Source organism: Mesoplodon mirus (assembly GCF_964341445.2).
Source record: "Mesoplodon mirus genome assembly, chromosome: 9".
NCBI lineage: Eukaryota > Metazoa > Chordata > Mammalia > Artiodactyla > Ziphiidae > Mesoplodon > Mesoplodon mirus.
Window position 1 is genome coordinate 87,194,744 of NC_138985.1, and position 27,434 is coordinate 87,222,177.

The 27,434-nt window shown below is 45.2% G+C and overlaps 2 protein-coding genes across 7 annotated transcripts in view; both read right to left on the reverse strand.

The window, feature by feature from the left end:
- Nucleotides 1–441: 441 nt before the first annotated feature.
- Nucleotides 442–2,679, reverse strand: FEZF1 (FEZ family zinc finger 1; the record flags this gene model as incomplete). 2 transcript variants are annotated; one of them, XM_082632217.1, is made up of 5 exons in its annotated part: nucleotides 442–788; nucleotides 1,152–1,284; nucleotides 1,541–1,675; nucleotides 1,864–2,085; nucleotides 2,236–2,664. In XM_082632217.1, 5 exons carry the CDS (start codon nucleotides 2,662–2,664, stop codon nucleotides 442–444), a joined length of 1,266 nt encoding a protein of 421 aa, XP_082488343.1. The 2 variants fall into 2 exon arrangements, with proteins under 2 accessions (XP_082488343.1, XP_082488344.1); XM_082632218.1 differs by having other exon boundaries at nucleotides 1,864–2,679.
- A 15,199-nt stretch (nucleotides 2,680–17,878) lies between these two features.
- The window catches only part of CADPS2 (calcium dependent secretion activator 2), a 478,890-nt gene continuing 469,334 nt past the window's right edge, over nucleotides 17,879–27,434 (reverse strand). For all 5 annotated transcript variants that reach the window (XM_082631735.1, XM_082631734.1, XM_082631733.1 and 2 more), the window contains 2 exons: nucleotides 24,327–24,431; nucleotides 17,879–18,833 (listed from right to left, as the gene is read on the reverse strand). In XM_082631735.1, the coding sequence (XP_082487861.1) occupies nucleotides 18,660–18,833; nucleotides 24,327–24,431 (279 nt within the window). In that variant the 3' untranslated portion in view covers nucleotides 17,879–18,659. The remainder of the gene's footprint in view (nucleotides 18,834–24,326; nucleotides 24,432–27,434) is intronic.

The window sequence follows — 27,434 nt, forward strand, 5'->3', positions numbered from 1 at the left end:
AACAATCGGCAGGCATCTTGAGACCACAGAATCAACACAATGGAAATATATACAATAATAAAATTAAAATGGTGCAGCATTCCCGGGTAGGATAATACAGATCTCAATAAATACAGCAGAAATTTGTTTTTAAAAAACAAAACAAAACAAACACGATCTCTCCACCCGAGATGAAAATTCTTTGCAAATTAAAAAAAAATCAGAAAACAAACCCCCAAATTTTCTCATAATTGTTAGTGCCTATATAGAATATAATACACAAAACCATTTAGCAGGTGCATGCAAGAGGCGAAAGGCCGGGGAATTCAGAGGCTTCTGGTTGGCGCTAATGTGTAAGGCCCAACATGCCCTGGGTTCTTGGGTAGAGAGGTCCAGCTCTATTCCGCCGCTGTCTCAGTAGTGGGGACCCTGGCTGGGGCTGGGAAGGGACTTCGGCCTTGATCACTGGTGTCCCGGGGGGAGCCCAGGCTGCAGGGGCCCAGTGGGCGGCAGCGGCGGCAGCGGCGCAGGCAGCGGCTGCTGTAGAGGGGGAGACGGGTCTGCTCCCGGCTCCCCAGCAGAGGTGCGGGGCAGCCCCAGGCCGCTGTCGTGCAGCTTGCGGACGTGCTTCTTGAGGTCAAAGTTCCTGCAGAAGCCCTTGCCGCACGTGGGGCAGGTGAAGGGCTTCTTGTCATTGTGGGTGTGCATGTGGAATGTGAGGTTGTAAATCTGGTGGAAAGCCTTGTTGCAGATATTGCACTTGAACTGCTTCTCCCCGCTGTGGGTCAGCTTGTGGTTTTTGTAATTCCCTGAAACAGACAAATGACAGGGACGTGGATCTGAAAAGAAAGCTTGGAACGGGAGGAGCAGACGATTGAAGGACAACGAGTCAAGAGAAGAGGGGCCACAGCTCGGAGGGCCGGTGCAGTTCTATGCTGCCCGCCTGCACTTCGCTCCCCAAATTTATTTTAAGCGGTTAAAAAGAAATGCCCCCTCTGTATATGAGCCATGCCTTTCTCTAGTACTCATCACACTTGAGGGTAGGACGTTGGAATGGCAACACACGTGCTGGTAACTAGCTGCACTTAACAAATCGTTTTCTGAAATACCCCCCAAAGTTGAGGGCTTTCGGTAAGACTACTGCGAAAGACAACGCCTCCTGGGTTCGATACCTTTTTGATGAAATCCTTTGCCACAGAATTCACACACAAATGGTTTGTAGCCTGCGTGTATTCGGGTATGCGTGTTTAAAGTAGAACTTCTATTAAATGCTTTGCCACACTGGTTACATTTATGAGGTTTTTCCTAAGCGGAAAGGAGAAAAAGCAGAGAAGTTAAGGTATTTTGCTCTTCAGTGGAGTCTGAAAAACTCAAAAACACTGTAATGCTCTCCCTCATGCTTTTAAGCAAAACAAAGGCAAACAATACCTGGTATTTCTCCCTCTTACAGCCGGCACATTTTAAACAAACCTTACGCTAAAGAGTAAGAGTTTATCGGCCATTAAAAAAAAAACAAACCGTTCGGAAATAAACCAGGTGAAATTGAGACAGCCGAACACACCTGGGTGTGAATGATCTTGTGCCTGCACAGGGTGCTGGCTTGCCGGAAGCCCTTTCCACAAACTTTGCAAACGAAGGGTCTGGCTCCTGTGTGCACCGGCATGTGACGGGTTAAGTTATAGTGCGCGTTAAAGACCTTAAACACAAGTACAACAGGTTAGCTCAACAAGCACTTGGAGATCAAACCAGGCAGAGGGAGGGGAGGGAGGTGATAACGTTATAACAAGTGTATACAAATAATTACAAAATAAAATTAAATGTGGAAAGAAAGAAGGGAGGGAGGAAGGGAGGAAGGCCAGCCCCCACCCCTTACACAGTACTTGCCTTTCCACACACTTCGCAAGTGAAAACTTTGGGCTTGGTATGAGGAGAGCCTCGGCTGAAGTCAGAGGCTTTGAACGCTATTTTTTCCGACAGGAGCTGGGCGCTTTCTTTCATGTAATGCTGCAGCTGAGCCTGGGACAAGTCTTTGAAAGCTACTCCCGAGGGGTACTTCTCCACCGCCGGGACCACCAGTTTATTCCTTTCGGCTAAATACGTTTTTGGCTGCGGGTGCAAAGGGGAACTGAGGAAGTAGGAGGCCACCGGGTGGATGTTAACGCCGGCCGCCGGGTGGCACGGGCCGTCACCTCGATTCAGGTAGCACAGGGCTCCCATGGCGTGGAAGGAAGAATGGTTGACCACCCGCGGCCTTACCAGCTTGTACTGCTGCAGCGGGAGCGCGTCGCGGGCCAGGTCGCCCTTGAGACTCAGCGCGCAGTTGAGCAGGTCGCTGCAGCTGAACGCGGGCGCCGCGGGCGCTTCTGCAGGTGCAGCCGGAGCCTCCAGACTCGCCTTCCGCGGCTCCGAGCCCGTCATTCCCGCCTTAGGGCTCGTGTCGTACGCCACGGGCACGAACGGGATCATGCAGGGGATCGACGAGTTAAGATGCAGAGAGTGCTTGGGGTCCCCCTTGGGCACGGCTCCCTGCAGGAAGTGGGGGACGGGCAGGGCTTTGGGCTCGGGGGTGCGTGCCATGATTCTTTCGATGGAGAAAGCCAAGGGTTTCGAGGTGTTCATCACGTTGCCCCGGGCCGGAGCGGTCGCTAACATTTTGGCAGTCGCGTTGTGGCAGCTACTGTCCATGTCTGAGTCTCCAGCGTCCCTCAGCCGGGGCCGGGCTGCGCCGTCGTTGCCTTGTTCCCTGCTTGTCACAGACCTGCGGAGAGGCGGACGGGCACCATCACCACCAGCAGCCGCCTCCTCCTCCCCAGCATCACCAGCCGAACCTGCCTGCCCAGCCCAATGGACTCCTGCCAGCCCATCGCAGAGTTCTTGGCGCACCAATGACTCGGGGACAATCACTACTTATTTCTATCAATAGAAAGTGTTGTGTCAATAACGCAGCCAAGATCTCGCCAATCGTTAACTTCCAAGAGGAGAAGGTAAACTAGATAATTGCTCAATTCGCTTCCAACACTCAACAGGAAAACTTTTTTTTTTTTCCTCTGCAGTCAGTGACTACTTTTCATTGGTGAGCGAGGTTCCCCCGCCCAGAAGAGGCGGGGGCGCGCTCCGAGGCGCGGCGGACCGTCGCCTCCGCGCACACACTCGCCGGCGGACACTTCGCTACCCTCCGCGTCGCCCCCCCCCCCCACCGCTTTGCTTTTTCCTGTCTTTTTAACTCTCAATCTGCTTAACCGGGCTTTAGAGGCCAAGCAAATCTGAGATCAATTTTCTCGTTTAGCTCTAAATGACATCATCTAAAATCATTGTACAAGGGCTAAATAAGGAAACAGACTCGAATTCAGGGGCAAACACCAGGCTATATTTATCAAACGCCAGGCTCTAGAAAGCCGCGGCCAGAAAGCCTCCGGCAAGAGAAATCCGAGCCTTCCCGGCATGGTTCCGCCGGGCCCGAGGTGGGCCCGGGTCGGAGCCCCGCTGCCTCCTCCGCAGTCCTCTTTCTTCCTCTAGGGCCTGGGGCTGAGGGCTCCTGGAATCCCGAAGTCTCCGTGGCCCGAACCGAGTCTGGACCATTTGGAAGACGCCAGCAGGTAACTGGCCTCCCCCCAAAGCCCCTGAGAATTAAAAGCCTTGGGAGGCTTGTTTTGTGCTTGTGGTTTTGTAAGCGCGATGCCGTGACCTAAGCTTGGGAAAGACACGCTCCATCCACAAAGTTGAGGAGGAATTGCAAGGACTAAGCGGGTGTCACACCAAAAGAAACCTCGGCTAGGACTAGACACCCTCCCCCCACACCCACCAAACACACAGGCGCGCTTTCTGGCGGAGAGCCCGGAAAGAGAGTCAGTCTTTCAGTACTTGCGCTCAGCTAGAGCTCTCTCGGAGCATTTAAAATCCTGAATGTTGGACAGAGAAGGGAAGCAACCTATTGATTCCCTCCCCCAACCTCCCGACTGCTGGTGTCCGCGCGCCTCCTCGAAGCAGCGCGGGCGGCAGCCAGGGTGTGTGTGCGCTCGGGGGCGACGAGCACCGCGAGCTGCCTGCATGCCTGTCGCGGCCTCAGCCGCGCTTTCGCCTCCCAGAGAGCGCGCGGAGACTAGGACCCGCAACGCCCCCCCACCCCCCATCAAGGCGCCCTCCGGGTCTGGTGCCTGGGCCAAAACTCCCGGGGAGGAGCTGTAGAGAGTAAGGAATGTTCCCGGAAGGCTCCGGTGGCAGCGACTCCGGCAGCGCGGGTTCTCATAGCTTCGGCGGGCGCCGCCCGGAGCGCGCCGGGAGCAGCAGCGCGCACCGTCCTCGTCGCTCCCCTTGGCAAGCCTGCAATCGTGCGGAGCTTAGCCCTGGGGCCAGGGGTGCTAGTGCCGGGCGTGCCCTAGCCGCTACACCGGGAGGACGCGGTAGCCGGGAGACGGCGCCGGGCCTTACGGCCTGCCCGCCCCTGTGAGTGGCCGCCCGCAGCAGCCCAGGGTGCCATCTACCTGGTGAGTTACCCCGAGTGGGTGCTTGTAGAACGGGTGGTGACGGGCGCCAGACATCGGGCCAAGCGGGTGTGGGCGTCCTCTTCCAGCAGGAGCGGTGGAAACGGTCGGCAGTGGGAGGCTGGATGCAAGCGGACTAGAAACCCCGGGATTGTTGAGCCGCTGGCCAAATTACACACCAAATGCAAAGCTGGACCCCAAACGGAGGAAATCGACCTCAAAACAGTCCCTCTCCCCTAACCCATTGCCCAGCACAGGCCAGGGACCACTCTCTCTGGCTTTGCTTGGGGGGTCTGCCCCGCCCCCGCCCGGCGGGCCAAGAGGAGTAGAAACCGAGAGAGTCTGGGCTGGGAGCGCGCCCGATGCCCAACCGCGAAGCAGAGCAGCTGGATGGGTGGCGAGGAAACCCAATTGCTGGGGAAATGGGGGAGGAGACGCGAGTCCGCCTGGAAGTTGAAGGCAGCCAAAGGGCCAGGTGGGGGAAAGGTCCGGTTGCGACCGGCCTTAGCAACCAAGCCTGCAAGTGCCCGGTTTCAGGTCTCGAGGTGGCGTCGGGCTTGGAGGACAGATGCAGCGGTAGAGAAGCGCAGAATGAGGCGAGCGCAGAGCGCGGGGCCCGGGTCCGGGAAGAGGCGCCACACCCCCAGCGGCACTTTGGGGCGGTTTGAGGCCCAGGCGCAGTCGCCCAGGGTGCTCCCAGGCTGGAAATTTTCTTTCCGTTTGCTGCTGGGGCCGCAGAACCTGTCACCTCTTCTCCCCTGCTCAGACAAAGAGCGCCGGACAGCTTTGCTAGGGGAAAGTGGGGGCGGGTCCCGCCACAGATGGGTCGCGGTTAAGACTTTAATTGCTGCCTTTTGGGGCGGATCAGGTTTCCTTTCCTACCTGCCGCTTCCCAGCATCGAAGAATCCCCCTCCTGCTGCCCTCCTCCGAGGCAGGGCCAGGTTTAAAGGAAAAAGCAAAGAAGCACGAAACTGCCCGACTCTGGAAAGCTTTGCAGCGCCCAGCTGACATATACAACTCACCCGCTTCCGGAGCGTTACATGCCTTATTGACTGAATGCCACCAGTTTGTTTTACGTCCGTCGCGTGTCCCTCCCTCCTCTTCCCCTCCCCCACTTCCTCCTCCTTAACGGCAAAAGAGCCTTGGTTTGACCTCGGTAAATTTCTCCTTCGTTGGACAGTGAACTAAAAAGGAAAATTATTGGCTAAGGGCTATACGTGTTTTGTATGGCTAATATTTCAGTAGTTTGCTTTCCACTGGTCTTTTTGGGATTTGCCTTTTTGACAAGTGTTGTTTGAAAGTATAGTCATTTGAGTAACACAAATATCGCAAAGTAGCAATTATACCCTTCCTTTACTAGTGCCGAGCTTCCTAATCCTAAAGACTGAGGAGGTTCTTTATAAATCCAGGTCTTGTTATTCCAACATTTGTTGATGAGTGTTTTCCATTTAAAACCTAACCTATATGTTAATTTTTAAAAATCTCTATTAAGTAAGGATTGTCTTAAACAAAATGCACAATGTATTCAGCAAAGTCTTCCATTTTATTAACAAATCTATCCAGTACTTTGGGTTTTTTCCAAATACATTTGAAAAATAACAACAAAAATACCACCAATGAAAGCAGAGCTTATCTGACAAATTTAGAAGCTTCTAAAACAGTTCAACACTTTAAAATTATTTATTAAAAGAATGCAAAGGAGACTTGTTTGTTTTGTTAATGGCAAAATAGAAACTCAGTTATCGTTTCTTTGGATTTTCTTGGAGAATCCTATAATCCCCCCTTTTTCTCATCAGAGCTGATGATTAAGTTCCCTCCCCTTCCCAGCCTTGGAAAGCCAGCATTCATTTGCTCTACTACTTTAAATCCTTGGGGAAGGTGAGTTTTAATGTTTGGTTTATCCTGCATGAGATGTCCTAAGGGAAGCAGAAAAACCTTTGGTACAAAGAGACCAGGTAACAAGCTCTGAGTTAAGACTTTCTGAGAAAATAAGAAAGAAGTTCTACTCTGCTAAAGTAATTTAAAGTTCTCTTTTTCCTGGGGAATCTGATTTTGATCTCAATGCTTCCTAAACTATGTTCTTGATATTTTTCAAGAACTTGCATAATTTTCACATGTTTTTGATTTACATCCCTGTCATAAGGAAATGAAGTTTCTGGTCATGATTATTGCAATCTGCAATAAAAGACAATATAACAGAACCATCAATTGCCAAATAATCCACACTTTTTAATCTCTTCTCTTTAATGTCATCAAATACTGTTGACTATTTTAAAAATAAAAAATGGACTGGGAATTATTCAGCCTTCTGCCAAGTGCACTGATTCATCCCTGGTCACGCTTTTAAGGTTTTCAGGCCTTTCCAACACCATCTACCACCCCGGCCTCTTTTTCAAAAGCAACAAACCAGCTTTCTTTTTGCTTCATATTAACTACTGCAAGCTAAAAAAAAAAGGAGAGAAGATTATTATTATGATGACCCCCATTTCCCAGGCATTCAGATTCATCCACACTTTTTCCTATTTAATAAATAGCACCAAGGGCAACGTACCTTCCTTCTAGAGGAGGAAAAACATTCCTAAATTCTTCTACAGTTTTGCTCAGTCTTTATCTCCGACGGGTCTTTTGTTATTTCTTGTGTGTGATGGAGGCGGGTGATGGACCAGGACACAAATAGGAAGGGTCTGCAAGGTTCAAGGAAAGAGTCTTGTTGAGTTGCTCTGATTAATTACTGAATACACAGTGAGAACTAACTTTCCAGGACATTAACAAATACATGGGCCACAAGTTCATATTTAAGGCTACTGCTTTTGCTTTTAGTTAGTTTGGTAGCAAATAAAGAATTCTTGCTAATTTCATACAGCACGTGAAAGGCAGTAAGTATCACAGGTTAGGAGTATAGGAGGCATCAGTTAACTCGCAGAGCCCTCTTTTCTTTGGGGGTCGGAGAGGTGGGAATATGGCTTGTTGTTTATCTCTAGGTCTTTGTTGTTAGTATTTCTTTCATACTAGGATTTCCCTTAAACCTAGTGAAATTATTCTCCTCAAAACAGCATTTGCATATTCAGTCAGTTTGTGAAAGTAAATGAAGAGCCCCAAAGGTGAGAGCTGGTAATGAGCTGGCAGGCATTACAGACTCCGATCACCTGCCCTGGGTTTGTGGCTGCCCCTCCACTAATGCTGGGCTTTTTCTCACCCGTTCCCACAGGCCTGTGAGGTGTTTTCCCTCCAGACTGCCAGGCTCCGACTCAGGGCTGGACTTGATGGAAAAAGAAGTCTAGAAACAAGCAACCCAATGTCTCCAACATATTCGAGGAGCTGCCCAGAAGTCAAGCAACAAAACCCAGCAAAGTTTTACCTGCAATTTACAACGGTGTTATTGAAACCCGGGAAGTGGACAATTAGAAGAGGAGGCCCCAAGTATGCTCTCGTGCCCTACACTGATAGCTCGCTATGCAATTGGCCGATTAGCATTCTGCCGCAGTCCCCAGACAGTTTTTCCAAAGTCCTTTTGTGGTTAAAATAAAAACTATATTTAACACAGCGCTGCTCTTTCCTTGATACTACCCACGAGATTTAGAGCGGTTTTAATGTTGTTTTCAAACTTTCTTATCTCTCACACGAAATAAAAGTCGACAGTGGCCATTCAAATAACACAGAGCAAAGAATGAGCTTAGAGAAATGGAGAAGCAATCGAGGTAAATCAAAATCTTTGGGCGAGAAATCTCTGACAGCCGTTTATAAATTCAGTTTCCTCCCGGACCCCGGCCGTCGCAGCGCCCCGCGCCGACCCTCTGCCTCGGCCGCCTGGGCCTCCATCACGGCGGCGGCCTCGGCGCCCCCTGCCGTGGCCTCCGAGGGAGACACTGCGTCCGGCTGTCGGCGTGGGAGCTGGGGCGCCCTCCTCACTCCCGAAGCGCTGGCCCGCGCTGAGCGAGGTGATAGAAGCCCGAAGTGAAACAGAAAAGCGGACCCACTCTCTCCGGCCCGGCCGGGCTCTCTACTCATTGGCCCTTGCTCCCGAGTCCCAAACAGTAAAACTGACGTTGGCAAGGCCTAGGGCCACCTGGCTCCGTGCGGTGACCTTGGAGGGGCCCGGGGGCGATGGCTCCTGGCGCCTGGAGGGGCCTGGGACCTGGGGCGCCACTCGCCTGGCCCGACCTTCCCTTCCCGCCCGCCGCGCGGTGCGGTGCGCGTCCAGCTGGGCTCCGGGCCCCGGCGAGGCCTCCGGGGTGCCGGGTCCGCCAGCATCGCGCGGTCGCCGACCCGGTCCCTCTGACCTCGGGCCTCGGGGACCGCCACCGGACCCCGCGGGCTCCGCGGCCCCTTCGGGGTTCGATCGCGCTCCTCCCCCTCCCCGCGCACCCCCGTGGATCCTGCCGCGGCTCCCTCTCCGTCCCCTCCCCTAGGCTGCGAGAATGGGGGGAGTCTCCAAAACCTCCAAAGAGTTTCGGGAGGGGGGAGGGGCTGCCGGATCGGGTTTAAAGACCCAGTAACAGATGGCAGAGAACTTCTGTTTGAAAAGTTTTTGAGCAGAACATTCGCTAATAGACTTGCTTTGACGACTCCGAGTGTAGCTGAAGGGTCATTTAATCTAGATGTCAGGTGAAAGAAAACAGGCCTGACGCTGTGGCACGCCCAAGAAGGAACTAGAGCATCTTTTTTACTAGTTTTGCTTGTCATTTTGAGTTTCCCAGCAAACATTTTCTTAAGCCAATTTTAAATGGGGGCGAAGGTGGGGCAACACTGTGCTCTCCCCAAACCTGTCACGTCCATTCCCGTTACCGTATTTTCGTGCCCACTTCTCACCCCCCAACCCCGCGAGTCCTCCTTTCAGAGCCGTTTCGCTTGTCCTTACAATTAGTTGGTGTCTTCTGAAGGTCCTGGGGAATGAGAGAGAGTTTTCTAACTAGATTCTCCTGTTTTAAGACATTTTCCTTCTACCTTCGCCTCTCGGCCCATCCTCCAATTTGTCCTTTTATTCGGGTTCCTGAGCTCTCCCTGTCAATCCCTTTTTCCCCCCTTCAAAGGAGGAGATGGGACGGTTGTCCCCAGAGCACAATGCCCCCGCGGCCACCTCCCGCAGGCCTCCCCAGTCACGAAGAGGAGGAATCGCTCAGCCACTTGGCCGGCCCCTTTTTCTCAGGGGGGCTGGACGCTCTTCTGCGATTCCCCCCGCCTCCCTCCCTAAGGCCTCTCTCCGACCAGATCCTACAGGCGTTGACCCTGTTTCAAGAGTTGAGCTGTAACATCCACGCCGAGGAGATCCCAAGATGAGGCTTGATCCGTCGTTAAGGAATCTGACTTTTACAATGTTAGGTTAAATCATTGCCTTCTTTGTTTTGGGAAGTCACTTTTCTTTTTCTCTTCCCACTGTCTCCTCTTTAAGTTCAGTTGATTCTTTGAATTTCAACAGCAGTGGGTCTGCTGCCCTCCGAGTTTCCCATCAGTCTCACAGAGGAAGAGGGTGCTGGAAACACCGCGAAGCTAAGCGGCCGGAGTCCGTGTGAACGCTGACAACAGGGGAACGGCGTCCGCCGGCCCGCGGTGACCTAGAGGGCCGGCCGCCTGATGTCACGAACGCTGCCCCGCCGCGGCTCCCGGCGCCCGTGTTGGCGGCTCTGTTTCCCTGCACACCCGCGGGGTGGAGGGTGGGAAGGAAAGCTGGGTCCGGGGAAAAAAGCGCGAGGAAGAAACGAGGCTGTGACTCATTCAAAGACTGAATGGGGTCGGTTCCAGTTGCAAGTGGAGGTGGGGGGACCCTCCTCGATCTAACCCTGTGATTCACAGCTTTTCAGAAATTTACATAATACAAGGGCGTGGATGTAAACCTAAGGGACAAAAATATGAATTCGACAGCACATGTTCCATTATTCGCACCATGGGCCTGGATATGTTCCCGGCGTTGGCATAGTAGCTGATTCCCCGAGCTTTTTACTCATGACGGAGAGTAACTGAACTTTCACAACAGTGTTGAAAGGAGAGGCAGAGGGGGAGGAAAAAAGGGAGAGAGAGAGAGAAAATAGCTTTAGTGACTCTGATTTAGATTTGTTACTGACGGCAAAAGAGTTTTAAAAATTGAGAGCATATGCTGCGTTCAAAAGGCAGTGGGCATCATGGTAATTGGGGTCCCTCACTTTCCAAAGGATCTGTTCCCCTTTGATTTGGCTAACATGGACCTTTTATTCAAAAAGCAAATTCATTACCCTTTAATATTAATAGGACATTCCAATTCATTATTTCCCTAGATAAGTGAAGGCCACAACGTCTACTGAGAGGCCCCGCTGTCAACTGGGCTCCAGCTGGCCAACTCAAATGTAAGATCAAAAAGTAAGACGTGGCAGCTACAAAATACACATGATTGCTGTCTTGCCTTTTGGACTAGTATTTTTGTTTTGTTTTGTTCCTTCTGCATTTGAACTCAGATACCACTAATATATTCAAATTCTGGAGCCCTGCTGGAGGCATTTTCTTAATGATTCCCTGTGGAACACCGCGCATGGGGAAATCCAAGGGCAAGGTTTGTGGGATCCCAGCGTCCCCTTATTTTGGCAGGAAGGCTGCAGCAGTGCAGGTGCCCTTGGTCTCGTGCTGTGCCTCGGCCAAGTGCATCTGCCATCCAGTCCGTCCGCGGGTGAGCAGTGGAGCCCTCCCGTCTTGCTTAGTGGCGGACGTGGTGGTCACTGGAAATCGTTAAGAGGAAAGGCCTTTCTTCTCCCATCTCTGCCTTTCTGCATCTTACTGCTGTTCCAGCCTCCCTCTTCTCTCCAAAACCTATGTGCAAAATTGGCCATATTCTCTCTCATTCAGTCCAACCCATCAGAAGTTTGCAGTTATTTTAAATTAATTTCTAGAGCTTTTAGTTAAACCTGTATGGGCAGGAACTTAAGAGGAAAAATCATCTATTTTTTCAAGTATGCAGTGAATTCTGCCTTCACTAACCACCTCCCCGCAACTGCTACCCCATAAAGGGTAAATAATAGTCCTCTTTTCTCCTCTTTGTCCCCTTCTATCCTTTCAAAACTTGATTCTTCAATTATCCATTGAAATTGAGAATGTTTCCTCCCTTCTAAGAAACTTCTTTTTCATTAAGTACTCCTACCACCGATGTGTCCCAGGAAATTTGAGGGCTGAAATAAACGATGCCAGTTTCCTGTCCTGCTTTAGCCTTCTAGCTAGGGAGTGCCAGCTTGGGGCGGGCCACCCAGCCAGTGGACTCCTTGTTAACCTGAACGGATGGTGGCAGTTCCCCTTTGCCTTGTTTTTCTGTAAAATGGGACTAAATCAAAGCCCACTTCATTCTTGGGAGGCTTTGAGATTGAAAAGAGATTTAAAAATAAAACTACTTTACATGTGAAAAGCTATCCATCACCTTGTTAAAAAATTAAGCTATAAAATTTTCCCAAATATTTTTCAGACAACTGTATTTAAAAACAACGCTTCTGCTCAGTGATTTGCTTTCTGGTTATATACATGGAAATGTTAAAATACACATAAAAAAATCACATTTGCTAAATTATTTTTCACAACCTTGAGGACTTCCCTTATCCTTGGGGGTCTGCTCTCCCATGTCCAGTCTTGAGTTCCCCAGGGGACAATTTCTTCTGTAGATTTGTGAATTAACCTTTCACAAAAGCTTTTCAAAAATCCCAGTTTGATTAAAGCTTCTCTTTCGAAGCTGTTATTTCTAAAATTAATCAACTTCCTGATAGACTATCATGATTCTATGAAAGAACACACCAAGCAATCACCCAATGTAACAAAAAACTGGGCAGTTTGAATGAGTGACAGTGAATGAGCTTCTTCAATACAGCAACTTTGTAGTGTGTTTAAAAAAATTATTACCCAGCTTTGGGGTATGTGTGTATGTCAGGGACACCTGACAAAAGCCCTCCCCTGACACAATCTGCTGCTATCCTGGCATTTCCATATTTCACTTTCCATATTTTGAAATCCAGTCCTATTGGGTTCTGACCTTTTACTAATGTAACCCCTCTTTAATGAAACTTTTTCTACCTCCCTAGCAAAATCTCCTTCCAAGGTTACAATTAGTTTTGCTTCCTTGGCATTTTAAGGAAGTACCCTAAACAACAAACTTCAGCATTTAAAATTTTCTTTCTGTCAATCACACCCAAGAGAGGTGTTACCAGTTGGGTGTCAGGAAGGAGGCAGTGTTAAAAGGCAAACCAGAATCGACTTAAAGTAGAAAAAGAAATAATTTGACATACCACTTTCAATTTTGCAAAGGTACATATTATGTGTAGGGGCTCCATAAACAAGCCTGTGCCAGGGGCCAGGAAAGAGTATCTACTCTGCCTGATGGTTCTTGTTTGAAATCAACTCTTCACTTCCTCTCAGACCAGAGAACCACTGATCCTAGGGATGGACCACGTGAAGGGAGATTTCAGACAACTCTAGACTATGCTTATTGTTTGATTTATTTATTTATTAAAAATACATTTATTTATTTATTTTGGCTGCCTTGGGTCTTCGTTGCTGCGCGTGGGCTTTCTCTAGTTGCGGCGAGTGGGGGCCACTCTTCGTTGCGGTGCGCGAGCTTCTCATTGCAGTGGCTTCTCTTGCTGCGTAGCACGGGCTCTAGGCACGTGGGCTTCAGAAGTTGTGGCTCGCGGGCTCTAGAGCGCAGGCTCAGTAGTTGTGGCACACGGGCTTAGTTGCTCCCTGTGTTCCCTGCATTGGCAGGCGGATTCTTAACCACTGCGCCACCAGGGAAGCCCTGATTTATTTTTTTAAATCGCACTGCAAATAACCACACAAATACAGCGGCCCGCAGTGTAAAGTTGAAAAGTAGGGGAGATTAAAGGCAACGTGGCACTCCGGAGTGGGAGTGTGGCCGTGGGGCATGAAATCCTGTTTCCTAGGTCTGGAACTCAGGAAGCTGCAAGTAGGCTATCTTAAAGGAATGATGGGGATGGGGAACATCCCTCCAGTTAAAAAAGCAGCTCTAGTCCTGCTTGGCACAAAGCAGGGCGCAATATCTTTCCCTTTGGTGAGTGATCAGTTTCTCCCTCCTCAAGGCCACCGCGGGCTTGGCCCCGGCACCACCTGGGCTCGCACCTCCCTCGCCACGGACATCCTGGCTTGTGACCCTGGGCGCGCCCTCGGCCCCGCGCTGGGTCTCTGCGCTATTGGCGTTTCCCTGACGGCTTCGAAGGGCGGTCAGTTCAACACTCCGGGGCAGGACTCCGTGCTGGCTGTCGTCCTCAGAGCCTGCCATTTTTTACTCTGTTGCCACGGCTGAGGTCACCTTGGGGCGCGCCGGGGCGGCCTTCGGTCACCTCTGCCTCACTCCCGGTGCTGCTTCGCATTTTTCCGTGCCGTGTGCGCATCTCTGGGCTGAGACGCAGGACGCCATTTGCGGCCTCCTTAAATCTGGGAAAACACTAATGAACACCAATTTGCCCTTGAAATTCTCTTGAACTCAACCTGTTGGGCACAGGCAGAGGCCTGGGATTCCTCGCTTGTGGTCCGACACCCCCCGATCATAACCGTCCGCTTTCGGAGGCCCTGACCAACAAACAATATCGTCATGTGGACCCAAAGACACGTCTCCAACCGCCTCCCCTCCTAACTGCAGCTCCAAGGGCTGCTCTCGGAATACTGGCCTTTTTGGGAGACAGTCGACTTGCCCCTCCCGGTCTCCTCTCCTCCCACTAGGCTGGCTGTATAAATAAACCTGAAACTGGACAGTTCGAGCCAATCCACGGACATGCCAGGGACGGAGCCGAAGATCCGCCGAGATGACTGTGATCTACACCTTGTGCCAACCCGGTGAGAACTGGGCAGTGCGAGAGGTGGTGTATGTTGGCAGGGGCAGGCCTCCCACAGTTTCCTTCGAATCCACCCCTACATGAAGAGTCAACAACGGCCACAACTTATACGCATCACCTTCGTAATTGAGCGCCCGCTTCACAGAGAGGTTACATAACTTGCCCAAGGACACAGAGCTCGGACGCGGGGAAGTGTAGTCGTTGGCACTCAAACCCAGGCTTTCCTGGCTCTAAGGCCCTGGCCCCTTACGGTTCCCCAAGCTGTGTCACGTTCACACGTTTCTGGGTAGATCTTTAAATCGAGGTCTTTTTCAACTTGGGAAACACATCGAATTCTTGTCTTACTTCCTTTCTCTCGGCTGTACACACTCACAGTCTAGTGCCTCCTTTTCCCTTAAAACGATCACGTATTGCGCCTGGATAGAGGCTGTGGCTGACCGTCACCGTGACTTCTAGAACCCAGGCTCAGAGCTTTGCGCTCACAGCCTGCACTCGCCTCGGGCCCCTTAAAGTATCATGCCTCAACGTTACAGAGAAAGGCAGTTGAAGGCACATCTGCCCCGCGTCTACCAGCCCACGCGGCGGAAGGCGGGGAGGGTGGGGAAGGAAGCCTCGCCCTGGGCTCCCGGGGTCGGGGTAAAGCGCTCTGGAGCCGTCGCTGCTGCGGGGTCGCAACTGCTCTTTGCCTCTGGCCTGCTGCCCAGGCCCCTGGGCTTGATTCCATCTGCAGCTAAATACCGGGGCCAAACGAACCGCCGGCCTTTCCCTAATGTTCCTGCGGGTCCAGCGATCTGGACTTGACGGGTAAAGGAGACCCAGGTCCACGGCGTCTCGCTACACAGTACCGGGGAGGGGATGGGGACTCAGTGTAAAGGCGGGATGAGCCCCATCCTCCCGAATCCCCCCAAACCAGGCCCCGGAATTCCGCACAAACCCCGCGGGGCTGGGACGGGTCGAGGGCTGTGGCGGGGCCGGGGTTGCGGTGAAGGGCGAGCGCGCGGGGGCCGACTCGGTCGCTCTCTGGCCGCGTAGCTGCCCCGCCAGCGGCGCGTGAACAACTCTCGGGAACATCGATTTGTCACCTCCCTTTAGGGACCCGGACCGGGAAATTTCCATTTTCTGTGCTGGGAGTAAGAAATGAAAGCGATCGAGCTCTTGCCCTAATTTCCTCCATCGGTCCTTCTACCAAAGACGTGGCGGGAGGGGCTCGGAAGACCGGGTCTGCGCGGGGCGCCGGGCCTGGGGTTCCTCCGGGCTTTCGCGGGGTGGCTCGGGGCGCGCCCCTCTCGGGAGGGGTTTCGCGGTCCAGGAATGGCGACAGCTGAGTGACCGCTTTCCCACCAAGGGCACCTTCTCGGAGCTCACGGACCCCCTCACCCACGATCGCCGCGGGACCAGGCCGGCTGTGACCCTGGGGGCGCGGGGGGAGCCCCGAGACACTTTGCATGGGCGCTTACTGCAAAAGTAGCAGGAAATCCTTTCTCCAGAGCGAGGGACAATGAACAAGAACTAAGGGGAATTCAAGTGGAAAAATCCGTGAATACAAGAACGACCCACAGCTGGAGCTCGGAGGTTTACGTTAAGCTCTATGGGGTTCTTTCCCTTTCCGGGAAAAAGGCATTATTATTATTTTTCTCCAACAAGAGCTTGGAGAAACTTTCCCTCTAGGTGTGTTCTTTAACAAACTCATTCCGGCTGGACATTAGACTGTATTAGTTATTTTCTCCTGCAACGTTCACCGAACTGGCCAAAGAATGCACTTTTTTCCCCTCTTCCCCAAGACCGTTTAGGAGAGTAGGGCTAGTTCTTTGAAGTTAAAAATGATTTTCCTTTCAAAAATTGTACATTTGTTAGGTTTTCAATTAAATTCTTTTAAAAAAGATTTTTGTTTTGTTTTGTTTTGTTTTTAAAGAACACTTGGTGTCCTTTAATAGACAGATGCTTGGGCATTCACTCTCACAGTTATACATACGGATGAATTATGAAGTCATTTCAAGCAATTGGCAGTTATGTTGAAGAGCAATTCTGGGCAAAAGCCCCAAACTAAACTTTCATTCTTTTTCAGGGTGACTTTATAAACTTCTCTCCATACACCCCTCTGTGGCTCAAAGGTTAGTCCACACAGTCCTCAAAAAACTGTGAGCATCTCCACTACCTGCCTTTGATTGCTATTGTCCTCTCCCTGCAAGCCAGTGGAGGCTGGAGTGGGGGGTGGAAGCTTTAGTAATCTCCTGGGTGTCTAAGGAAAGGAGCAGAGAATACCCAGATCTGGAGAGAGGCTACAAGAGGCTGACCAGCAAAGAGGGCCAGTGGGCAGGTTAAATAGGTCAGGTCAGCAGGGAGACCCTGCTGGCCCCAAGTACTTTCCCCTGTAACACATGCTTTCCCCTTTATTTCCGAATTCTATCAACTAGATATTTCCTTAAAAATATGTATACATATATGCATATAAATGGCTAAGGGGAGGGTTCATCAGTCATTCATACTTTAGGACAAGATGGGCCAATTACTCTGAGATAAGCTGTATCAAAGAAATAGACATTCAATATAAAGCAAAAGAAGGGTGGGTAAGTTCCAAGTAGAGAGCAATTTGAGCTGTGCAGAGCCAGCTTGGGGAGGGTACCATTGGGGATTTGAGGGTAGCCTGACTAGACACCTGAGGGCTTGAGAAAGGATAGTATCAGCATGAGGGTGGAGAAGAAAGGGAAGGACAAGCATTCCAAGACAAACTGCCTTTCAACAATACTGAGCTCATAGAGTGGGTCTCTAATCCAGGAAAGGAGAAGAAATTTCCATTCATGTTTATCTTGTAGCACAGGGTCTCTTACCCCTAGGACCCAGAATTGAGCCCAAACAATATTATTTAATAACTGTGGATTAAATAGGTTTTTGTGGGCTCGTCTAGGTCAGGCACCAGAATAAATTTGGAGGGTCAAGAAGTTGTTTCACTTCCAAAGCTTCAGAACTTACGTTTACACAAATTCAGGGGTACCTTCACTTATTCTGCATTAACCCACTTCATTTAAAAACCACTTATGGGGCCTCCCTGGTGGCGCAGTGGTTGAGAGTCCGCCTGCCGATGCAGGGGATACGGGTTCGTGCCCCGGTCTGGGAGGATCCCATATGCCGCGGAGCGGCTGGGCCCGTGAGCCATGGCCGCTGGGCCTGCGCGTCCGGAGCCTGTGCTCTGCAACGGGAGAGGCCACGGCGGTGAGAGGCCCGCATACCGCAAAAAGAAAAAAAAAAAAAAAAAACCACTTATGAATGAGTGTTGGCATATTTTTGAAAAAAAATACAAAAATTAAAATTCAAAGATAAATTACAATTTAAAAATTGTAGCCAGAAAATACTTTGGGGGAAGAAAAACTGTTAATGTGTCAATTGCTAGTTAACATTACTAGCATTTCTAGTATTACTCATTATTAACACTAATTGCTAATGTTAACTAATAATACACAATCTATGAGTATGTAGTCAACATCAGCTTTGCTATGGAAATATGCTCTCATATTTAACTAGTTCTTTTAACAAGTGTGAGTGCCTACTAGATGGAAAGCAGTGTTAATATCTTTTACTCATTTGATTGTAAACAAACACAATAAAAACACGGATCCAAATTGTTGAGATGGTTATAATACTGCAAACATATTTTACTGTATTTAATTTATACAAGTCTAATAAATACATAAGTGGTTAGGACCAAGTGGACTTTTATTGCCTGCAAGCTGTTACACTTAGTAGTAGGAGAATATGGTATGTTGACGACAGCACACTTACTACCCCACACTTTGGGATTTTTATACTTGAAGGAAAAAATGTTCAGAATGGAACAAGACACAAGCCCATTGGATAACCTAGTTTATATTTGGGTTTGGCGATCCTTAAGCCCAGGAAGACCAATTCAGAGTACTAAGAACCAAGGTTAAAGTTCTAACACACATCACAACAATGATAAATTAACTAGGAAACAAACCTTGCACGTAAATGATAAACTGTCAGGTACACACCATTTTAACAAGGGTACGTACAAGAGCTGGCACAATGATGAGAAGTGGCTTATTCTCACAAGGTCGTATCATGAGAAATACATATTTCACTTCACACAAGCGACATGACTTTGATGTAACTACAGAAAAAAAAGGTCGAATCTTCTTTAAAAAAAAAAGGTTCATGTTCCAATCACAGAGCCAAAGATCATCATTTTAGATCAAGCTACACAAAAAAGGCTGATCTTCTTCAAAAAAATACTTGGCATTTTCTCTTTTAACTCTGCTTCAGGTTAACTTTTTAAAATGTAGAGTGAAATACAAGCATTTATATTTGGTCCAAGCAATCAATGTAATTACAAGGACAGGTACAAAATAAACAATGTCACGGCCCTCCTTCCTTCTGCAGAGCTCCATTTTATTAGCCTTCTTCTTCTTCGTCACTGTCTTTCATCGTGATGCCCTGAAGTCCTCCTCCTTCCGAAACAGAAGCTGTAGCCTCTTCTACTGTTAAACGTCTGTGCAGGGTGTCATAGGTCTTACTGTTCAGGGTGCCTTCCAACACACCCTGCAATCGGAAGTCCCTATAGGTTTTCTGGAGGAAGGAGAGAGAATTTGCTTAGATCCCTTATGGATTATATGTCTGGATGTATATGTGTATGTCTGAATGTATATATACTCAGTTGGCATTTCAGAAATGATCTTGGACAATTCACTAATGGATTTGGATTGTAGCTGCCCAGGCCAGTCATCCTGTTGGTGTAGGTTCTGGGGAGCAACTGAAATGAGAGACTTTTGATAGTGCTATTCAAACTAGAATCACTCTGAGAAGATCAAAATGTTGTGACTGTCAGATGACACATGAGCTTTTTTCCCCCAAAATATTACTAATTGCACATAATTTACTATTTGAATAATCTGTAACAAAGGTAAAATGATATGTACTTATGTACATTTTCAATATGAAGGAATTCTTAGTTTTTCAATTGAGGAGCCTTTATTTTAGTATTGAAAAATACATTACATTTTATAAAATGCATTAGGTTTTTGGGGGAGGTGTGTGGAGGGAAGAGAATTATCACTAAAAGAAGTTTGCATTTTCAGCATTTGTGAATTATAAAGTTTATTTATATGCACACTGGGTAAAAATTTGTGTACACCTAAATGTCTGCATGAATTTTGCCCTTCTGAAATTGCCTTGGAATGTAAAGTGTTAAATTCTGGCATTAAACTTCCATTGATGGGCTAATAAAACATATTTACTTTTTTTGGTGTGAAACAGTAAATTATTATTTGGTGTATTATATGTCAAAAATAGAGCAAATATCATGTTATTGTTTATACAGTGATTCTTAAAAACAAACAACAAAACTCTGATTTCTGTGGCTCTTAAGATATGTAACCTATAAAACTTTCCTTATTTTACTTTTCTCCTGAAATGAGACTTTCTTCACACATGAGTTTTTGATGACTAAACAAGGCTGGTATTTTATTATTGATTTTTAAGGTTGTAGAAAAAGTCTAGAGTTCGTTCAATGGGGAAACAAAGCACAAATGAAGATAGCTCATTCTGTAGAGGCACTTCTAAGGCCATTAAAATGCTAAATATCTTTAAAGATTTTTTTTTAACTGTCCTATGTTAGATTTAGAATGCTAAACAGCCAGATGTCAATGGACTGGCCCAAAGTATCAATACATATCAATGTGCCACTTTTTTGTTCTAAATGATTGCTAACAGTCACTTTTTGGGGGGTTTGCACTTAACAGATGAAAAAAGTCAAATAAAAAAAGGAATGTTGTACTTCCTGGCCCAAAATTACAACTCCAATAGCTGAAAATTAACATTAAGGGATGCCTGATTTCACTGAACACAATGAGAAGGAAAATATAATATTCAAAGAGCTCAGCTGAAGGCGCTTATCCACTTGAGGTAGGAAGTGCTGATGGATGGCATCCTAATCCCCTGGATATACACACCTGGTCTACAAACAGACTTCTGGGAAGGAACAGAACCATCACAAGGTAGTGGTGCCATTGGTGTTTTCACATTTTATCTTCCTGTCTTATATCGTCTGACTTATGCCCCAGGGTACCATTCAAGTTTCAGAAGTGATATTCACTGGTTATAAATAAAATGCATAAATAAAGTCCACCTCATGTCCAAAAAATAAACTGAATGGTGAGTAACACTATACTGTATCTGAGGTCAGTATCTCAACAGCAAGAAAATTTAGTGTTTTTTTTCTTAAATGACCCAAACTATTTCAATTTGATTATTTATTTATTTATCTATCTATTTATGGCTGTGTTGGGTCTTGGTGCTACGTGTGGGCTTTCTCTAGTTACGGTGAATGGGGGCTATTCTTTGTTGCAGTGCATGGGCTTCTTGTTGCGGTGGCTTCTCTCGTTGTGGAGCATGGGCTCTAGGCACGCAGGCTTCTGTAGTTGTGGCATGTAGGCTCAGTTGTTGCGGCGCACGGGCTTAGTTACTCCGCGGCACGTGGGATCTTTCCGGACCAGGGCTCGAACCCGTGTCCCCTGCACTGGCAGGCGGATTCTTAACCACTGTGTCACCAGGGTAGTCCTTTTCATTTGATTTTAATATTTTGTATTAAGACACATAAATCCCACCATCCTCATATTCTCTTTCTAAACCATTAAAGCTTATTATTACTAAGGTGATACTTTCACATCAAAACGTATGGTAATTTGCATCAGAACCCATGAAGTAACTCTGTAAAGTAAATTTTGTCTGGAAAAATCTAGTAACTAGTATGCATGGTATTACTACCATAGAGATTTCTGTTCAAGCCTCTAACACTCTGATAGATTAAAAATATATCAAGCATACAAAATATTCATCTACAGATAATACATCTGAAATAAAGTATTAGTGTTCCACTGACAATTATATACCAAGTTTGTGAGTCCCACTTTCTTATTTTATTGGAATGACTTTCCTTAGACTTAGCTTAATTATCAGTAAGTTGGCCAGGACAGAGTTGTATTGTGGATTTGCAGCCCTAAAGGCTTTCTAATTTGTATAAAATTAAGACTCTGCTTCCTTACTTTATTAGTAAGCAATAAGCAGTTAAGGGCACTGCAGGGCAGGTACCCTTGCAATCTCTCTCTTTCTCTCTTTTTAGAATTCATAACATGTTATTGACACTTAGAGATCCTCTGTGGCTGCCAAGAAGGTCTGCTTGGCTCTTACTTAAGACAAGTGCCTGCCGCAGGGTGCTGCTCACTTGTTGTCTTTTCTCCTAGTAAAAGAAGCAGCTCATTTATGTTAACCGCTTTTAAATGTCAAATGGCCTCTAGGGAGAACAGAAATCCATCAGCCATTTTGATTATTTGAGGATTCTATTTTTCCCTTCCCCAAATAAACCATTCTGATGTTTAAACTTTGTTAATTTCTTAGTCCTAAATCTTCTGTGAAAATCTTATTGCAATTCGTCTCTTCTTAGTGAGCAACTCAATGAACCAATTGGCGTCTAAGTGTCTTTGTGGGGCAAAGTTGGCTATCATATACATCTTGATGGCATCTGGGTCTCCGTGGGCACAGAAGAATGACAATGCTTCTAAGGACTAGGCTGCCAGAGTCCAGTAGCTCTCGGCTCGGCTCCTGAGTAGAATGCACTACTCTGCTGTAACATGCAGGTCCAGTCTAAGTGACGTGGATGGAAGGAAAGCCTACTCGGGGCCTGCACAATTCTATACATGTGCTGTTTAATAGCTGCTTAAATTCACTGGAAAATGAACATTATAAACATAGCCATATAGGCTCTGAAGAGTGATGAATCTATGTATGAAATTGGCTAAAGTCTGTTTATATTCAAAGTAGAAAAAAACCAGTTAGAACACTGAATTAATTCATCCTAATTTTCATTGTGAAAATCATCACTTTTAGTTATTAAATAAAGCCCTATGAGTTGATTAAATGTATCAGCCCAAGAAAGTATTGGCTGAGTTTGGGGACCTGCTTGAGAAAAACAAAACATGGAAAGTCAAACATATACATGAAATTTAATTTCATATTTATCAGTCTTGACTGTTGGTAGCCATAATGAAGACTATATTAAAATAAGATAAATTGACTGGCTTAGAATACAATGGAAATGTCACCCATTAATGTCAACAAAATTATTAATCATTTTTTCTGCTAAAATATTCACTGGTGCCTGAACTGTTATGACTGTGAATATGAGAAGAGGAATAACTTTGAAATAAACAGATGATGGGCTAATAAAAAATGGAGATTCTTATTATAAAAACAAAGAAAGAGCTTCCCAATCTATCAACTAATACCAATCAGCTGAGTATGTAATTTCTGACATCCTGAACACAGTAGACATTAGCTTGAAAATATGGCTGATCCTAAGGGGAACAAGCTAATCCCAATATTAGTCACAGTATAGACTGCAATCTTAACATGTACACATATTTAGAAGGTAAACACAGATTATTCTGATTCTCTTTTATGAAAAACAAACTTCAGCTGAAAGCTCTCCAAGTGACATTTATAGAAACAAGGAAGAAACCATGGAGGAACTAAAGCAAACATGAACGTATCATAATGTGTTTTCAGTTTCTTTGTAAAATAAATAACACCTGGTAAAAAGTGTTCTAGATCAAAGGTAGTTTGTCAATTGAAATGTAATGTTTTAGTGTATTAAAATAAGTGGGTGACCAATTTTACTTGTTATTTATGACTAATCATGATTGCTATTACTGTGACATTATAGGTCTGGTTCTATGTTCCAGTAGATTTGCCGATTTCTGACTTGAATAGAACTTTCCTCTTGGTGGATCTTTCTATAACCTATGTGTCTGTGGCACAAAAGAATTCATATTCTAATGAGACGGTAGGAACCAAGAGAATGGTGGAAAATATTTTAATGTGGATAAAACTTTTAATGATGTGACACAGTGGTTCTTCTCAAACTTTATCTCTATCAGAATCCTCTGGAGGGCTTGTTCATGTACAGAGGGCCAGGCCCCACTCTCAGACACTCTGACTTAGTGAGTCTGGTGTGGAGCCGAAGAATTTGCATGTCTAACAAGTTCCCAGGTGATGCTGATAATGCTGTATCAGGAATGACATTGTGAGAACCACTGTATATGTGTGTGTGTGTACATATACACACATACACACAAATATACACATATACATATATATGTACGTGCAAATATACATATACACATATATAGGCACACACACATATATATATAAATACATCAATGGTATATGTATACCATTTGATAAATGGTACTACAATGGAAGTAAGTCACCTATTTAAAGGAACAGCTGATTCACAAGAGCTTAGAGTTATGTTTTTTGCCATAATGTAGAATTTGTCTCAATTTTAAGAAAAAGTTATACCTGTGGTAAATTTTGTATTTCCACTGGAATTTATAAGGTGTGAAAAATCATGTTGAATAATATATTACTTTAAAGCCCCTACTCACTCAATATAACATGCATGTGATTACATTTCCTCTTGAAAAGCAGAAGTCAAAATGGCCTCATTGAACTGATATAACATCTGTTAGTGGTTATGGATGGTCCCCGACACTCATACTGATCATCTCTTACATATAAGAAGGGGCATGCTTCCAAAAGAATTCAGGCAGTGACAGTGTTTTACTTTCATATCAGGATAGAACAAAATAAAGGAGACTCTCCTTATCCTAGGGGCAAATATAATTCAAAAGTCCTCATAATAATATATTAATAAATATGAAGGACATATATTATGAGAAAACATTTCTATACCTAAGACAACTAATACAAAATTATTGTGGACCTACTACATTCAGGTAAATGTGCTAGGGGCTTTATGTATATATTATCTTCAAATATGATTACTTGATAAAATATTTTTAATTTATTAATGCAAAAATGATAAATGTATGTTTATTTAGTAATCTAACTGAAAATGGAACAAACAGCAGCACATCATTACTGAAAGTGATGTTTTTAAAGTACTTACATCCACTCAGGTATATTAAATACGATTTTCTTATATGTCAATATCTTGCCATTATAGCTTGCTGGGCAATTCACATCTAAACACATTTTGTTTACCTTCACAATCTTGATTAGTGTCTTCAGTTGGTAAATATGAAGCTGAAGGTCTAATCTATCAGCCAGCCACACACAAATGACTTTCATGGAATTGCTGTACCATTGCTGGAAAGAAGGATGGGGGCGGGGGGTGGGGGAAGAAAACAGAAAAGAAAACAACCTCTGCAGTATTCATTTAACAGATTCGGTAATGAGGGGGTAATGAAACACTCTGAAATGACCACAGATAAACACTTGAAGTCAATAATGCTATAATTTCCTGTTAACAGAATTGTATGTTTTGCTAGAAAACCTGCTAAGTTGACCTAGGCTGTTCTTTACACGAATTAACATTACAGTCTTTTAGCTGTAACATATTCATGGGAAACAGTGTTTTTGCACTTGCAGCCTAGAGGCCTGCTTTGTAATTCGTAGGTAACAATGGGTACTAAATACATGTTATGGGACTGAATGGACTGCCAAGCAGCAGGAAAAAAACAGATAAATTATTTTCAAAGGGAAATTTCCCATTAGCCTGTATGTTATGTAAAAATCAGAGTAGATGCCATCATGCATGTAGGCAATACCTAGAAATAGCATTTTAAAGGAGGGATGGCAAAAAACATCCACAGCTTGCTAACCTCTAATCCCCAATCACACCTTTATCTACTATCGGTTGTTAAGTATTTGCCAAGATGGTCTAAAACCACCTAAAATAAAGATTTCAGATCTTAGGAAGGAACATTATCAGGATGGAATTCTTGTGTCTTATAAGAGTCATAAAAACCGATGTCAGTTGACCAAATTATAAAAGAAAACAATCTGTTTCATTTTGCAAGTGGTTTTGGAGGGTTCATATTTTCTCTCTGTTTATTGTAACTCTCTTGGTGGGAAAATTGAAATTCTTCTCTAATGTACCTTCCTGCTCCTATATAATGCCTGTGAGTATAGAAAAAGAAGAAATTTTGTTCCTATTTTCAAAAAAGGGCAATCTGCCATTAGTGATGGCATTTTAAGGGATTCAGTACTTACACGCCAAAGCCAGGTTTAGGTAATACTGTAAGAAAATAATGCTACTCATTCAGATAACTGTGAGAAATATCAATGTCCACGCAGCAGTTAGGAAATGACAAAAGAGTTTTTGAAAGAGAAGGTATTTTGTGCCTTGCTGTGTACACACAGGGACACTACAGATCACATAGGTACGTGCATATGTTCTTAGGTATTCAAACACAGAAACAAATCTTAAAAGATATTTTTCTTCCATAATAAAGCAGTAAATACAAATTTCTAAAAGAAATCTCAAGTGATACAAGTAAGTCTGAAATTCACCTGGACTTGTATTTACTCACATTGTTCTAATAAAATTTAGTATAAGGAATGGTAGTTTAAGCATAATATAAAAATGAATTAGTTTAACATTTCATCAGACTTATTTCTATTAATTTGTTGGCATACTGGACACACATGCATAAAATGAGATAAGCTAATGAAAATGAATAACTGATTTACTGAATACTGTGATATTAAATGGATGAATGAACATTCAAGTGTTTAAAATGTGAGATGGGCTATGGTTGTTTAAAAAAATATTATTCATGTACCCAGTTATGCTTTTTCCTAATGATTACTTTCCTAATTTTCAGGACATGTAAAAGTATCAGAAATAAGTTTTATAAAATGAGATACTCCTAAATTCTTAAAAATAAACTGCTAAAAAATTCAGTACTTCAGCTGACATATTAAATCTTAATAGATTAGTATCTGGTATTTAAATTCTATACTTCCTTATTTCAAGTTATAGCCTCAACTACTTGAGTTCTATTTTAATGCAGGTAAACACTCATAGGTATTGGTGATATTGAATATGAGTACACTGAATTAAAACCCTCGGCCCCAGACCAACCTCCAAGTAACTTGAAAACTAAAATGTAGTCATAATGGTTATGACTCTTAAATTATAGTGCTTCTTCAAGGAATAATTTTTTTTTTAGTTGGGGGGACAAAATACGATATATTGTACAAAGTTTATAACATACAAGTTAATCGGGCTGTTAGACTGTAAGGTTACTATATATATGGTAAGCTGCATGAATCTGAGGTAAATGAAAATGCTTTCTTAAAATTACTCCATATGCATCTTATGTTCTTAAAAAATCCTTAGGTAATTTAAAATTAATGTAACTTCATTTTTCCATTACATATGAGTGATACTTATGATTAAGTGATAACTGAAAGGACATCTAACATAACACAAAAATTTATTATCAATATAACTTCTTTAACATAATGCCAAAATTATAATTTTAAAGAAGAATAATTTGGGAATAAAATGATCTAAAGTTAACTATAAAAACAGAGAAAAAGAACTAATGTTAATAAAGTGCTTAAGCTACTTCATCATCATCTTACCTTAAAGGCAAACAAATTATTCTACAAGGAACATTCTATAAGAAGAATTATTTTATCTGCTAATCATGCATATTTTTTGGTTCCAAAGTCAAAGCATTTTGAAGAATTTCAGCTAAATCAAGCAAATGATGAAGAGAAATCAATAGCTTAGCTTAGAGTTTATGTTGCTATGAAGAATAAGCTAACAAACAAAAAATCTTACTAGGACTGCTTCTTTCTTATATATGGTGAAACACACACACACACACACACACACACACACACACACACCCCAAACAGACAAAACCACCAAACAGAAATCACTAGCATTTTCCTATTTCTGGTGTTGGAATGGTTATGTTCTTCTTCTAGGTGGAGGACCATAGATTCCACTTTTTTCATCTTGAGAAAAAAGTCAAAGGTAAGTTAGCGTCATTCCCCCCACCCCACCAAACCAAACCAAACCACCCTCCAAAGCAAAGAAACAAAAATTTGAAAGGGGTGAATGTGCAGTGAAGTGTGACTGTTAGAAAATGTGCTTTCATTTTGGAAAAGTTAATTTTATAAAGCAACTTGTTTGACTATTCACTTTTCCTTTCTGGGGATGACAACGAAGGGGCACTGGAGCTTGCACTCAAGTCGTGGGTATGGCATTACTGCTTTATTCCCTGCTTGGTCTACTTAAGAATAAAGCAGTTAGTGTATATTCTACACTTTTTTCCTCCATCAATCCATGCC